The following is a 14,569-nucleotide window of genomic DNA, read 5'->3' on the forward strand; positions in this document are numbered from 1 at the left end:
TTACAGATGAGTCAGTGTAACTTCAGTACCTGGAAAGATAATGGAGCACATAATTAAGCAATCAATTTGCAGACACCTAGATTAGAAGATAGTGAGATAAGTGACAGTCAACAGGGATTTTTTGACAGAGTAACAAGCCTTGTGGATGGGGGGAAGTGGTAGATGTGGTATATCTTAACATAAGGCTTTTGATATTGTCTCACATGATCTCCTCATAAACTAAGGAAATACAGCCTAGATCAGTGGTTCTCAACCTATTTACCATTGTGGGCCGCATCCAGTACTACTTGTTTGGCCCTGAGAATGTCGCATGGGCCACAGCTGTGTGCTGATTGGTCCGCAAGTGATCCATGGGCCATAGGTTGAGAAACACTGGCCTAGATGGAGCTACTATAAGGCGGATGCATAACTAGTTGGAAAATCATTCCCAGCGAGTAGTTATCAATGGTTCACAGTCAAGCTGGAAGGGCGTATCGAGTGGGAATCAGTTCTGGGTCCAATTCTGTTCATCTTCATCAATGGTTTGATAATGATATAGAGAGTACACTTATAAAGTTTACAAATGATACCAAGCAGGAAGGAGTTGCAAGTGCTTTAGAGGATAGGATTAAAATTCAAAATGATCTGGACAAACTGGAGAAATGGTGCGAAGTGAATAGGATGAAATTGAATAAGGACAAATGCAAAGTACCCCACTTAGGAAGGAACAGTCAGTTGCACACATACAAAATGGGAAATGACTGCCTAGGAAGGAGTACTGCGGAAAGGGATCTGGGGATCATAGTGGGCCACGAGCTAAATATGAGTCAACAGTAATACACTATTGAAAGAAAAGCAAACATAATTCTGGGCTGTATAATGGGAGTTTTGTAAGCAAGACATGAGAAGTAATTCTTTCGGTCTACTCCACGCTGATTAGGCCTTAACTGGAGTATTGTGTCCAGTTCTGGGTGCCACATTTCAGGAAAGATGTGGACAAATTGGAGAAAGTCCAGAAAAGAGCAACAAAAATGATTAAAGATCTAGAAACCATGACTTATGAGGAAGATGGAAAAAATTGGTTTTGTTTAGTCTGAAGAAGAGAAGACTGAGTGGGGACATAACAGTTTTTAAGTACATAAAAGGTTGTTACAAGGAAGAGGGAGAAAAAAATTTTCTTAACCTCTGAGGCTAGGACAAGAAGTAATGGACTTAAATTGCAGGAAGGGAAGCGAGCCCGGCCGGGGCTCCGCTCTCCCCGGCGGCCAGAGTGCCGGGAGGAGGGCGGCTCTGCTCTCCCCGGCGGCCGGAGCTGGAGCACCGCGCCGCCCCCCTCCAGGTGCCGCCCCAAGCACAAGCTTGGTGGGCTGGTGCCTGGAGCCGGCCCTGAATGCAGAATAAGCTCCCAAGGAAAGTGGAGAAGCTCCATCAGTTGGCCTTTTAAGTCTAGACCCGACAAATACATTCGAAAATGTTCAGTGGAGAACAACCTAGCATTGTCAGGGAGCGGGATTGAATGATGTAAGAGGTTCTTTCCATCTCTGTCTTCTCTAATTGAATGAGACTATTTTTTATATTTAGAGGGGTTTTTTAATGGTGAATTTAAAAGCCCTATTGTGAGTCTCTTTTCTCTTATGGAAACAAAACCCATCCTTTACTATAACATTTTCTGTACTTTTTTCCTTGCAATATACTCCCATGTCCTCTAAACCGTTACCTGGTCGTGGTCTTAGCTTAGTATTCTGTCTTCTTTTTCTGCCCTATTTTTGTTTTTTGCAGTGTGTGTATTTGATCATCCACAACAAAGGCACAGAAACAGCGAGGTGTACATTTAAGTTTGAAATATAACATGGCTTCCAAAAGCTATACACAGTAGGTCTATCAAATGCTACTGTGTCTTCTAGGCACTTGTATCCAGTGTCTCTGTTGTCTCTCTTTAACACTGCACTGGGGGAGGGCGAGGGAAAGAGTAGAAAGAGAGAACAGGGCAAACCCTCCTCCCCCCAGCAAAAAACAAAAAAACCTCACCCTCCTCTTGGAGTAAGGGAGAAGACACCCATGCCCCTGTCTCCACAAAGTGATAGATTGGCAGACAGAGGTCATGTTTGAGGCAAGCACATATCCCCGCAGTACCTCAGATTTCAAGGAGCAGCAGGGCGAACTATAACCAGCTTTGCTGTCTCTAGACACTGCCCACCTGGGCTTCGAATTCTCCCACATGCAGTTTTTCTCCTCCCTAGTAGAGCAGCCCTTTGTTGTACTGTCAAAGTTTGGGGCTGGGGGAAATAAACTGAGTCTTACCTTTTCCTCTCCCCACCTTCAAGCTCACCCTCAGATCTGGGGAGGTCGACCCTACCCTGGGAGGAGAGAGTGGCTGGTCAGACACGTCTCCCATTTCTTCCCTTTACCCCATTCAGTGATGCTTCCAAAAGAGCCTTCCCCTTTACCTCTCTCTTCAAGCACAGGGAGAGCTGACATTGAACTGTTACTGTGTAAGGTATGGCAATCATCTCCACGCTTCTGCAGTAATTGACAGTCAGGAGCTGCCCTGCCCCCTCTCCTTTAGCTTCTTCCGCAGGGTCAGGGTGGGATGGGCGAGTCAATGCTTCATAATTTGAATTGATTTTCTTAAATCGACTCTAGCCCACCCGTTACCTAAAGGAGAAATGAGGACAAGAACAGGGAAAGATAAGATTGGTTCGGTGCTAGCACAATAATAAAATAATAAATAATAATAAGAATAGTACTGCCTAGAGGTTTACTGTTTGCAAGAATGCATGCTGGTTCCGATGACTTGTCGCCAAGGACCTCTTTCTTGAGGTTATCCCTTTCAAGGGCTGAGGCATAAACCTGAAGCAAGATGCATCTTTAGGAGGGAAAGGACTGAATAGTGGGGAGAGGACGAGGAGGTTGGAGAGAAGCTGAGAGAATATCAGACACTTTTCTTTCCACCTCTCTTCCTCTTGCTTTACTCTCTTCTCTCCTGTGTCTTCTCTTTTTCGTTGCTTTTTTAATGCATATGAATCCTTCTTCCCTACCTTTTCTTTTCCATTCTCCCTTAGATGCACCCCAAACTATGAAAGGACACATTCAGGATATTTCAGATTAAATGCAAAGACATGTCAATGTGATTTCTTTCAGAGATACAGAACTGAGCTACTAACATGTGAGAATACTTCAAGACATCGGTTACTATGTTTAGACCATGAGCTCTTGGGAGCAGGGTACTCACCTTTGATTAGTTTTTAAGATGCTGTGCACATTTATAGCACTATATAAAAATAATAGATACAATGAGGACTATTTTAAATTGCACTCACTGCTGCAGTATGGAACAGCAATATAGTCCATTGTTTATCTACGGTATTTGCATAAACTGTAGCAGCATCAGGGAACCAAATGTCTTTATCACAGAATAAGGAAATTAGTCTGCAGAAGGTCAGTGAATGACAGGAATGGTGGAAGTGTGGATGGTACGTAGCTTAGCAAAATCTGTTCTTGTAAAGGAAGAATATTTTAAAGGATAAAGTACATTTAAAACAAAACCCTGGATAATCAGATTTTTTTTTTAAAGCCGGAATTTCAAGTCATAGGGAAAAGAAAATATTTAACTTTAAGGACGGTTCAAATTGTACAAAAACTTCATCATAAAACAAAGAGTAAGTACAATATAAAGAATCAAATATTCAGACATAGCTGACATGGATAGAGCAAGACAGAAAACTTAGAGGCACTTAAATACTAAATCTTGTTATAAAATCCCAAAATGTTACCATAGCAAATAAGATTAATTCACTTGTATGTAAGTATAAAGTGTCATATTTTAGCCAAGAAGTATTTGGTTTATTAAATAATTAGATTTATCAGGTGGACTTCCTGAAGTAGGCATGAATTCAAAATTATTTTTTAGACATAACTTCCATGAGAAGCTTAAAGTTTGAAGTCAGAATATTAGAAAATAAAGTAAAAGCCTTCTTATATGGAGCCGTAGTATTGATTTCTTTATCTTTTACCTCATGAAACAAAGTAGAAACAGAGTTCAGAACAAAAGATTAGTCAGTTACTGCGCTGACACAATGACTAACCAGACAAAATGAGTTGAATTGGCAATATTGTATATTTACACAATTAGTCAGATTTTCTGATGGAAAGAAAGATGAGGGATATACAGGTGTATCTGTAAATGAAACAAAGAAAAAGAGGCCTTATTACGATTATATTATGCTGATTTTATATTGTCCACTTGAAAATTGGAATTGCTTTCTTAATTAATGCATAAGTGAAATGTATTGGTTCTTGGCACTGCAGCTCTGCTGTTTTGGTTCGTATCAGTATATTAGCTCAATTACAGTGTTGTGACTTGCATATTCCAGTCATTGGTCCTGCTGAACCCCAGGGGAGGACGGTGATTTTAATTTCATGCCTCAGTGGCTACAGTTAGTGACGGATGGGTCTTTCAGATAAGGGAATCGCTTTGTAAATTACCCATCGCTACCTCCTATACATGTGTCACTGGAAATAGCTTGGTGTGTACAGGAATGGCATCAGCCTCCACCCGTAACCCCTACGCTCCCCTCCCCTCAAGAAAAACAAAACAAAACCCCTGAAATGACACCAGCAACCTTCAGACAAGCATGTCGTCATTGAGAACTGCTAATTAGATGGCATGCATCATACCAAGGCGCATGGTAGAAGCAGGCAGTTGTTTGGTATATAAGCCTGTGATGTTGAGATACTATAACTGGGGCAGATTGTAAACAAGACATCTGTAGAGATGTCTGGACTATCCTGTGAGAGAAGGAAACAAGAAGAAGCAATTTTACTGAGGATCTTGGAACAACAGCGCTGTGCAGAGATTATGGCTGAGTGGCTCTTACAAGTTGTGTTTGATTTTTGTAATCCTGTAGTTCTCTCTCAATCTTTTTTTAGCCTTTCTTTATCATTTGACAGACATGAGTTAGTGTTTCATTTTCAGAACAGAACACCTGATTTGAATCAGTTATATTTTTAAGAATATTTTGTCTGTGTCTTCTTAGTGAATTAGAATGAAAACAATACAACTTGATTTATAATAATAAATTGCCTTTGACAATATAAATATAGATGCAAAAGAATAAATAGTTTTTTCTATATAATTTACATTATCTGGAAGTAAATTGACATTCCATTTGCATGGCTCTTGTATCAGAAATAATACACTGTGGTTAATGTTTTAGTTATTTAAATATAGATAACCTATGATGATCTATAAAAATCCTTTTGAATATGAAGACTCTGAAATTTTATCCAAAATTCATGCTTTGTCTCATTACTTTAACTGGGTGTTGTACTGTGGCGCACAGAGGAGAGAATACAAAGTGTCCCCAGTTAGATAATTGTCTGTTTACTATTTAGTAATTTGCTTTGAAATACATTCTATTAAAATCTGTCAAGTAGTTATGGGTTTCAAAATGTTATTCTCTGTGACTTTCATTTGTAATATACCCACAAAGCATCTCCTGTGTTCTCTTTGGTTGACGTATCAGTAGTTCTATAGATAAGTCCTTTTGTTTTAGGTTAAAATTCTAACACTGTATTATTACATGACCTGTTAAACGATAATAACCTATTCCAGATTAAGCAATAGCTTATTTTCCAAAGGAAAAAGCTTTAGTAAGAAATGATGAGAACATACCTTTTTAAAATTGTACTTTATGGTTTTCCAGTTCAGAATCCAGGCTTCCCTAAACCCTTCCTTAGTGGCTATCAACGCTGTCTGTTTTCTCAAACGTGTATGGATTTTTTTGTTTTGTTTTAATGAGCACTATTAAATGAACCTCTGTTTCTTGCCACCTGAATCCTTGTTGATAAAATATCATGCCTGCAGGCAACTGAAAGCACAGAGGTAATGTTTGTCACCCAGCCAGTTCAGGACTCTGTTTCTGTGGCTGGGCTAAAGCAGAATGTATAGTCTACAAGATCTTAGTGGTACTTTGTCAGTTTATTCTGAATACCTTTAGAGAACTGGAGGCTGACAGTCCCTTATCAACCTGCATCGTGAAGTATTATTTACATGTGCTTTGGGTCTTGTGCTGTAGCCAATCTAGCACAGAGCAAGCAAGAAGGGAAATGGTCTTTTTGTACCTCCCAGAATCTGTCTTCATATTTTCCAGGCATTAGTTTAGTTGCTTTCTTTCTTATAAAAAGAAAAGGGAAACCTCGATGAAACTAAGCATTGAGTTTATAGTGAAATGGCAAAAACCTATTGTCCTAAAGGAATAAAATCTGTCAACAGCAAAAGTATTTTCTATGTAGTTTGTGTTCTCCGTCTGTGCACTGTACATCAGGTATTAACAATTTGATTGGCAGAATAAGAAGAACGAAATTGGAAGAGAAATACACGTTAAGATCTTCCATGGTAATAAGTAAGAAATGCGTGCAAAACTGTAGAAGTAAACTTTAAAACTTTACATCATTCTCTAGAATTCAGCACCCTGGAAAGGAAAACCGTTCCAGTGATAACGTCTAATAGACTAGAAATCTTCGTTTAAATTAAAAAGCCACCATGGCTAAGGGAGATTTTCAGGTAACTCCTAACAAAAAGGGCCTCTAGCATATTCATTGCCTGAAAAAGGGAATCCGTTATAGTGGAAAAGCTGTATATGATTTGGCAACACAGAATGAGCTTTGTTAATTGCTTAGCCTGACTCGGTCATGCCTTCACTGCTGAATTATGGTTACCAAGCTGATTGCTCTAGATTTAGTGTTTGACGAGTCACTGTTTGAACAATAACGTGATGTTTTGCTCTCCGCAGGCCCACGAGCGATCAGAGAGCTCAGAGGTGGCTTTTGTTACCCAGCTTGTGAAAAAGCTGATGATCATCATTGCACGACCGGCTCGACTGCTTGAGTGCCTGGTAAGCACAATCCTCAGAAGAAAGTGTATCTGCTTTGAAGTGCCTGATTGGGTACACAAGACAGGAAGAAGAACCAATTCTTACAGGGAAAATACGTTTTTGAAAAAATAGGTCCAAATCCAAAATAAGGACACATAGGACCTCTCTGGACGTGTAGAGCCCATAAAGTGGGTATAAATTGCCAGAGCAGCTTAAAGGAGCTAGCCTACTTAAAGGATCCTTAGTGCAAATGAGAATTGGACTCTGAGGATACGTCTACACAGCAAAGGAAAACCTGTGACTGGCCCCTGCCAGCTGACTTGGGCTCGGGCTGCAGGACAGTTTCATTGTTGTGTGGACTTCCGGGCGTGGGCTGGAGCCCGAACTCTGGGATCCTTTCCCCCCTCAGGGCTCAAGAGCCCAAACCCAGAAGTCTACACAGCAGTGAAACAGCCCTGTGAGCCCACTTCAACTGGCACAGGCCGCCGTGAGTTTTTCTTTGCTGTGTAGACGTACTCTGAATTTTTTAAAAAATTGTCACATTCTCTGAGTGTGGAACTAGACGTGTGCAGGTGGGGACAATCCAAGGGAGTCTGTAAGCAAGATTAAATTCTGTACAGAACAGCCTGAATATATTGAAGAGCAAGTCATATATTTCTTTCTAAACTACCCACTCAGACTAGTAAGAGGACATAGTTTTACACTTAGTTCTGGACAGTAGGAACAAAGAATGCGGGCCGTACCTGCAGAATGGGGACTCAGTGTCTTGAAAAGCAGTGACTCTGAAAAGGATTTCGGGATCATAGTGGACAGACAGCTGAACATGAGCTACCAGTGTAATATTGTGGGGAAAGGGGCTAATATGATCCTTGGATGCACAAAAAGGGGAGTGGGGAGGTGATTTTATTTCTGTAGCTGGCATTGAGTGAGATTGGTATTGGAATACAATACTGTGTTCAAACATCAAACAAAGAGATGCTGAAAAATTGGAGAGAGTGCAGACGAGCCCCAAAATGATTCAGGGGCTGGCGAAAATGCCTTTCCGTGACTGACTTAAGGAGCTCAATCTGTTTAGTTTATCAAAAAGATCAAGAGGTGATTTTATTGTGGTATATGGGTACCTCTGTGGAGAGAAAATACAAGGAATTTAAAGGCTCTTCAATCTAGCAGAGAAATGGAGAACAAAAATCAGTGGAGTTGAAGCCAAAATAGTCCAATGAGAAATAAAGCATATCTATTTAACAGTGAGGATGATTAACAGTTGGAACAAACTACCGGAAGTGGTAGATTCTCCATCTCCGTTCAAATCCAGACTTGGATGCCTTTCTGGAAGAGATGCTTTAGTGAAACATGTTATTGGGCTCAATACAGGGCTAGTCACTGGATGAAATTATCTGGCTCCGTGTTACACAGGAGGTCAGATTAGATCCTCTAAGGCAGGGGTGGCCAACCTACGGCTCCGGAGCCACATGCGGCTCTTCAGAAGTTAATATGCGGCTCCTTGTACAGGCACCGACTCCGGGGCTGGAGCTACAGGTGCCAGCTTTCCAATGTGCCGGGGGGTGCTCACTGCTCAACCCCTGGCTCTGCCACAGGCCCTGCCCCCACTCCACCCCTTCCCGCCCCCTCCCCTGAGCCTGCTATGCCTTTGCTCCTCCCCCTGAGTCTCATCCATGCCATGAAACAGCTGATCGGGAGGTGCTGATTGGTGGGGCTGCCAGTGGGCAGGAGGCACTGGAAGCAGGGGGGAGCTGATAGGGGGCTGCTGACGTATAACTGTGGCTCTTTGGCAATGTACATTGGTAAATTCTGGCTCCTTCTCAGGCTCAGGTTGGCCACCCCTGCTCTTATGGGCCCTTCTGGCCTTGGAACCTATCAAGCTGAGTAAAGCTGCCTCTTTTTCAGGCATTATTCCAGCTAGATCACTTTTGGTATGATCGTGCTTAGAGATAGGCAGTGGCACAGCTCATGTAAGAAGCAAACTTTCAGAAGTTAATATGAGATTGTACCAACAAGGAACAGAGAGTCCTCTGGCACCTTTAAGACTAACAGAAGTATTGGGAGCATAAGCTTTCGTGGGTAAGAACTTCACTTCTTCAGATGCAAGTAAAGCACAGGACCCTCTGTTGCTTTTTACAGATTCATACTAACACGGCTACCCCTCTGATACTTGATACCAACAAGGAGTGAGTTTCAGCATGTGAGCTGTTGGAAGACAAACTAGCTGTGTGAAGCTTTTTTCATAAGATGAACAGCTCAGTGCAACAAGACTTTGTTTTTTGTTTTTTTTTTTTTTTTGCAAGGAGGAAAATTGACAACAAAATATATGTTTGTATTTTAATCTAGCTGAGTTTTCTTGAATAATAAAATTGAGAGTATAAGGCAGTTATTTACTGCATTGAGTCTTTCAACTCTCAGTGAATTTTCAAAGCGGTCATGGGGATTTTGCCGTATTGAGTGACTCATTAATTTTAACAATTTACTTGAAAATCTTCCCCACAAGTTGAAATTGGGATTGAAAAAGCAAAACTAAACTGAAATAGATTGCTATGAATCTCGTGGTGCTTACTTTGCTTAATACTGAAATTGATACATGTGTCACTAGAATAGCACACATCACCTTAGAAGGGTAAGAGAACATTTGCCAAAGTTTTATGCCATCTCTATAGTGTGGTATTCCTCTTGGAAGCACTTCCTAAATCATACGTGCCATTAGCTGCAAATTAATGTATCAAGAGGTTCCTGTGCTAGCTGCCGCACCTGTCCTTCTGAGACAAGCGTGGGAGCAGGTGGAGGCAATAGAGTCTCTGAGATTTGAGTAATGAACTCCAAAGCTTGTAGTGACAGCCCTGAAAACAAAGTGGCAAGACCCCAAAGTATATAAATACTGTACAGTTCACTATTTTAGTATTCTCTGTGTGTTTTAAAGCACTCTATCTGCCTAACCATTTAAAAAAAGTTATTTATCTTATTCTACTGACCATAGTGCCATCAGTGCTAGCGTTCCATCTGATACTGCATATGGGAGCAAGAGGATCCTAATAGACAGCTTTCCATTGTAATAGTTTGGCTGTCAGTTTTCTCTTACACTTCGGAGCATGTGAATTCACCCATTTTTATAACTTAACCTTTAATTTTGCTGTGCTTTCATCAGACCAGATGTGCTGTTAAATTATACAAAATGTACTAAAATTGTTTCATAGGAAACAAATGCTATATCCAGCCACTCATATGACTCCTGCTTCTTCAATACAAAATGAAATGACTGAGCATGTAGGTCAGGTGAGGAAATTGGAGTAATGGGCGTAAAGGGTTTTAATTGTTTTATACAATTTTGGTTATTTAATGTTTAAGTCTTACCTACCAGATTGTAAAATGTTTATTAAGGGCTGAGCATTTGGGCTTTGAAGGCAGCAATTCGGGCTCTCAGGTGAATACGTTAAGTAGACACATTTTTCAAATGTGAGTTATTTACCAATGAGACCGTCTCTTGGGGAAAATGTGCAATTTAACAGTGGTTTTTGACAGTGGTATTATATTGCAGACTGGAACACTGCTGCAGGAGGCTATTCCATTCGGTTATGTAAAACTACATTTAGAGGCTCTCTTAAAAGTATTTTCTACTAAAAAGATTAGTACAGCTCTATTGATTCCACCTCTCTTCCCCGTTCCTTCTTCCATCCTTTCCTTGTCTGTTATCTTTAACTATTATCTATCCACTGGCTGCTTTCTCTCCCCCAGTAAGTCAGTCTTATCTTGAAAAAAAATCCTTCCCTACTGCCCACTCCACCTGCCCCACTAGCCTTTTCCTACTACTTGCCTGTGTCTGAGCCTCACAGTTCGTAGACTTTGTCTCCACCAACTCTCCCTCTGATCTAGTTCCTGTCTGCTGCTCTTACTAAGATCACGAATGACTTCTTCCTAGCCAAGTCAGAGGCACTTCTCATCTCCTTCACTCATTGCTGCCTTTGGCAATATTGCCTATTATTTGCTTAGTGCTGATTTTGAGCTCATCACCAAATGGATTATACAACAAAGTGGTCTTTGCTCCAAGGTGCTAACAATTTTAAAAGTACCCTTTTCCTCCTCTACTTTCTCTCCTCTCTTGATTTTTATGATTGTATTTATTTTTGGGTTTGTTTGATTTTTTTTTTTTTTTTTTTTGGTCATCTCCTGTCTTGCTAACCACTCTTTCAGGTAAATTGTGCTGTTTGATGTCAGTCACTGATCCACTGTAAAAAACTATTACTCAGTTCAAAATAATTTGGTAGTCTCTGCACAGGAGTCCAGCACTGGTAAACAACAAGGTCTGCAGATCAGAGTTAAAGGTACTTTAGCAACACTGTTTTAGCTGAAGCATGTGCATCCTGCCTGACCTATCAAGTGGTCCTAGTCACCGCTGACAGGTTAATAGTTTAGAGCAGTTTGACAAACAGAAATTAAATCTTCTGTGATACTGAAATTCGTAACTGCATGCATGCAACATGGTTTGAAGCAAGATTACTGCCTTTATAGAATGTTTTGCTCAGCTAATTAAGTTTGATGGGAGCTTGCTGTTGAGTGGCTTAATTCATCTTCTACCATGCTGAGATGGCATAAAACTTCACATAGGTTCTCACCTCAAAACTTCTGTTTCTATAGTGTACATCATGGATTGTAACAGCATAAGAACTTGGGGCAAGCTAAATATTTGAGGTATCATGACCTACTGCATAAATCCCCTACTGCCAACTTTTGTTTTATAAAATGTTTTCTTACCATCCCTGTTGTTTCTGTTCATTGGCAAGGCCAGTTGATCCAAGGATATAATAGACATCCAGCACAGTCTCTGAATACATCTAATGGTTTACATTTTTCTAGAGCAGGAGGCTGTGTGCATCATGTCGATATACTTGTGACTAGGTGTTTTGCAGCATCATTCGGCCTTGGAATCAGTTTTGGATATATTTGAGCAGGCTAGATGTTAAAGCTTAACAATAACCATGCTTTTCCCCTCCTCCTCTGTGGGCATTAAAACAACAACAAATTCTCTTTTGATTTTGGAATCAAATCACTCAGATCTCTGGTCTTACTCTTTCTTTTCTTCCTTTAGGAGTTTGATCCCGAAGAGTTCTACCATCTGTTAGAAGCTGCCGAAGGTCATGCCAAGGAAGGGCAAGGAATTAAATGCGACATTCCTCGTTACATTATCAGCCAGCTGGGCCTCACCCGGGATCCCCTGGAGGGTGAGAACTTCTTACTTTGCATCCTTTGGGCTAAAAGCCTTTCCAAATATGAAATATGAGCCATCTTCACTGGTCGTTGCTCTGTTGAATGAGAATTTTTTTCCCTTTAATTCACATGCTTCTTTTTTTCCTCGTCCTCTATTGCTGTTCTCAAAATGTAAACTGTCCTTTCCCCCTCTAATTACCTGTTATTTTCTGTGTTACTTTTTAACCATTTATGCTCTGGTGTTTGACAGTGAAACTAGATTGCTCAGTTTTGTTTTTGTTTGTAATCTGCTGTTTATAGCAGGTCCACTTGGTGATTCAAAGGCACTGCCAAATGCTCCATTGTTGAGGTTTCCTGCACAATACAGGAATGTTTAAGATCAAAATTTTCATTGAAATTTCAAGAACAATACTTTAAATTGAATTCCTATTAGGTTTTGTTAGCCTTTATTAAAAAAAAAAAAAAAAAAAACGGAATCTGATTTTTGGATTTTACAATGACATTGTCCTTTGAATATTGTTATATTTTACTACTTCTCTGCCAACTCAGACAATCTGTTTGTTTTATTTTTACTGTTGCATTTGCTCAGAAAGTTGGAATCTGGTTCTTTGGAATGTTTCCTGACTTCCTGCAGTATTCTCCATGAGATTAGTGGGTGTGTGCAGTGACAAGCCCTGTTATGAGTAAAACCCACTGTACAGATAGCAGAATTCTCCTTTGCTGCACTTAATGCTCTTGCCTGCTCCATGGAACAGTCATATTTCTGGATTAATTAATCTGTTTTAAGCACTCTGTGGTGAAATCCCTGAGGTGTGGAGTAGCCATAAAAAGGCCCATTTTGCAGCACAGTCAGCACAGGTCCACTACACAGAGGGACCTCATGAGGGCATTCCAAAGCCCCCTACCATGAATGCTGCAAAGCCATAGAGTCTGTGTATAGGTGCAGGGGAGTTGCAGGGTCATTGTCTGAGTGGATCAATTGGCCACAGTCCCTGCATTTTGGACTTAGTAGTGCAGGAGTCCGCAGATGCTGCTTCACTGAAGAGACTGTATTAACAGACACAGACTGACCAGTTTGGGAGTTGGAGAGGAGTCTGTTATCCTAGCTTTTGTGTTGGTTCCCTGAGGAGCAAAGTTTGTTTACTCAAGCTTTGCATGAGGGGCCAGGACTATTATCATTTTTGTAGCATTAACAATATGTTCTCTGCTATACAAGGCAAAAAAGTACAGACAATTCCTGCCCAGAGAACCTACAGTCTCCGTGATAACCACAGGGGTGACAGGATGCAGTGGAAGAGACAGGAGAGAGAGGTTAGAGGATGGGGGAAGTCTGAGAGTGTGAAGGTGTTTTGTTCCCTTATTGGGTAACTCAGAGCACTACAGACTGCAACAGCGTTGCCGTATTGTATGAAGCATTTGTTAACCCTCCAATGAATAGTGTAGACATTTGGGGTTTTTTAATAGGTATACTTAGAATGAGTATTTGCTAAATGTGATGTCAGTCAGTCATTATAAATTCATATGATAGGTATAGTCTATACCAGGGGTCGGCAACATTCGGCACGCGGCTCGCCAGGGTAAGTACCCTAGCGGGCCGGGCCAGTTTATTTACCTGCTGACGCGGCAGGTTCGGCCGATCGCGGCCCCCACTCGCCGCGGTTCGCCGTCCCGGGCCAATGGCATGTGCCGAGGCACGGGCCGAGGCATGTGCTGGCCGCGGCTTCCCGCCACCCCCATTGGCCCGGGACAGTGAACCACAGCCAGTGGGAGCCGCGATCGGCTGAACCTGCCGTGTCAGCAGGTAAATAAACTGGCCCGGCCCGCTAGGGTGCTTACCCTGGCGAGCCACATGCCAAACGTTGCCGACCCCTTGTCTATACTTCTGAGAGTTCATCTAGATCAGTGTTAGTCAACTTATTTATCATTGTGGGCCGCATCCACACAATATATATACTATTTGTATGACCCTGAAGATGTCACGTGGGCCGCAGCTGTGTGCCGATTGGGCCTCAGGCAGGCCGCAGTTGAGAACCATGGATCTAGATGCAGAAGTTTATACTTCTGGTCCCCAAAAGGCATTTAATCATTTAAATTTTTTTTGTTAACTTGGACAGCGTTTCAAGCAACCTGTCTTTGTAAAGGGAGATAATTTACAGCATATTTTACATATACAGACTTTAAAAATATTGTACGTTATAGTAAACATTGGCGAATTTTTAAAAGATCTTGAGAATTTATTTGCGATCTGTTTTGTCAAAACTTGAGAGAGTCAATCAAATTGCAGTACCTTTTTTGGGTTAAATATCAAGGATCCTTACTAATTGAGGATTATCATTATAATAGGGTGCAAATAATATGATCCAGATATTCCTGGCACCCTTACCAGCCATCTCTGTCCAGCACATGCTCTTAATCTATCCTCCTGCCCCATTCCTCAAGGGTGATCTGGAAGAGGCTGAACACGTCTGGCAGCCCTTCTAGACCTCAGTGTACTACATGGGAAG

General features: G+C 41.3%; 1 protein-coding gene across 15 annotated transcripts in view; it reads left to right on the top strand.

The window, feature by feature from the left end:
* MAST2 (microtubule associated serine/threonine kinase 2) overlaps window positions 1-14,569 on the top strand; it is a 325,477-nt gene that overhangs the window by 273,963 nt on the left and 36,945 nt on the right. For all 15 annotated transcript variants that reach the window (XM_065553746.1, XM_065553747.1, XM_065553748.1 and 12 more), the window contains 2 exons: window positions 6,774-6,875; window positions 11,947-12,079. In XM_065553746.1, coding sequence (XP_065409818.1) covers window positions 6,774-6,875; window positions 11,947-12,079 — 235 coding nt within the window. The remainder of the gene's footprint in view (window positions 1-6,773; window positions 6,876-11,946; window positions 12,080-14,569) is intronic.

The sequence above is a fragment of the Chrysemys picta genome, chromosome 8 (assembly GCF_011386835.1).
Source record: "Chrysemys picta bellii isolate R12L10 chromosome 8, ASM1138683v2, whole genome shotgun sequence".
Lineage (NCBI taxonomy): Eukaryota > Metazoa > Chordata > Testudines > Emydidae > Chrysemys > Chrysemys picta.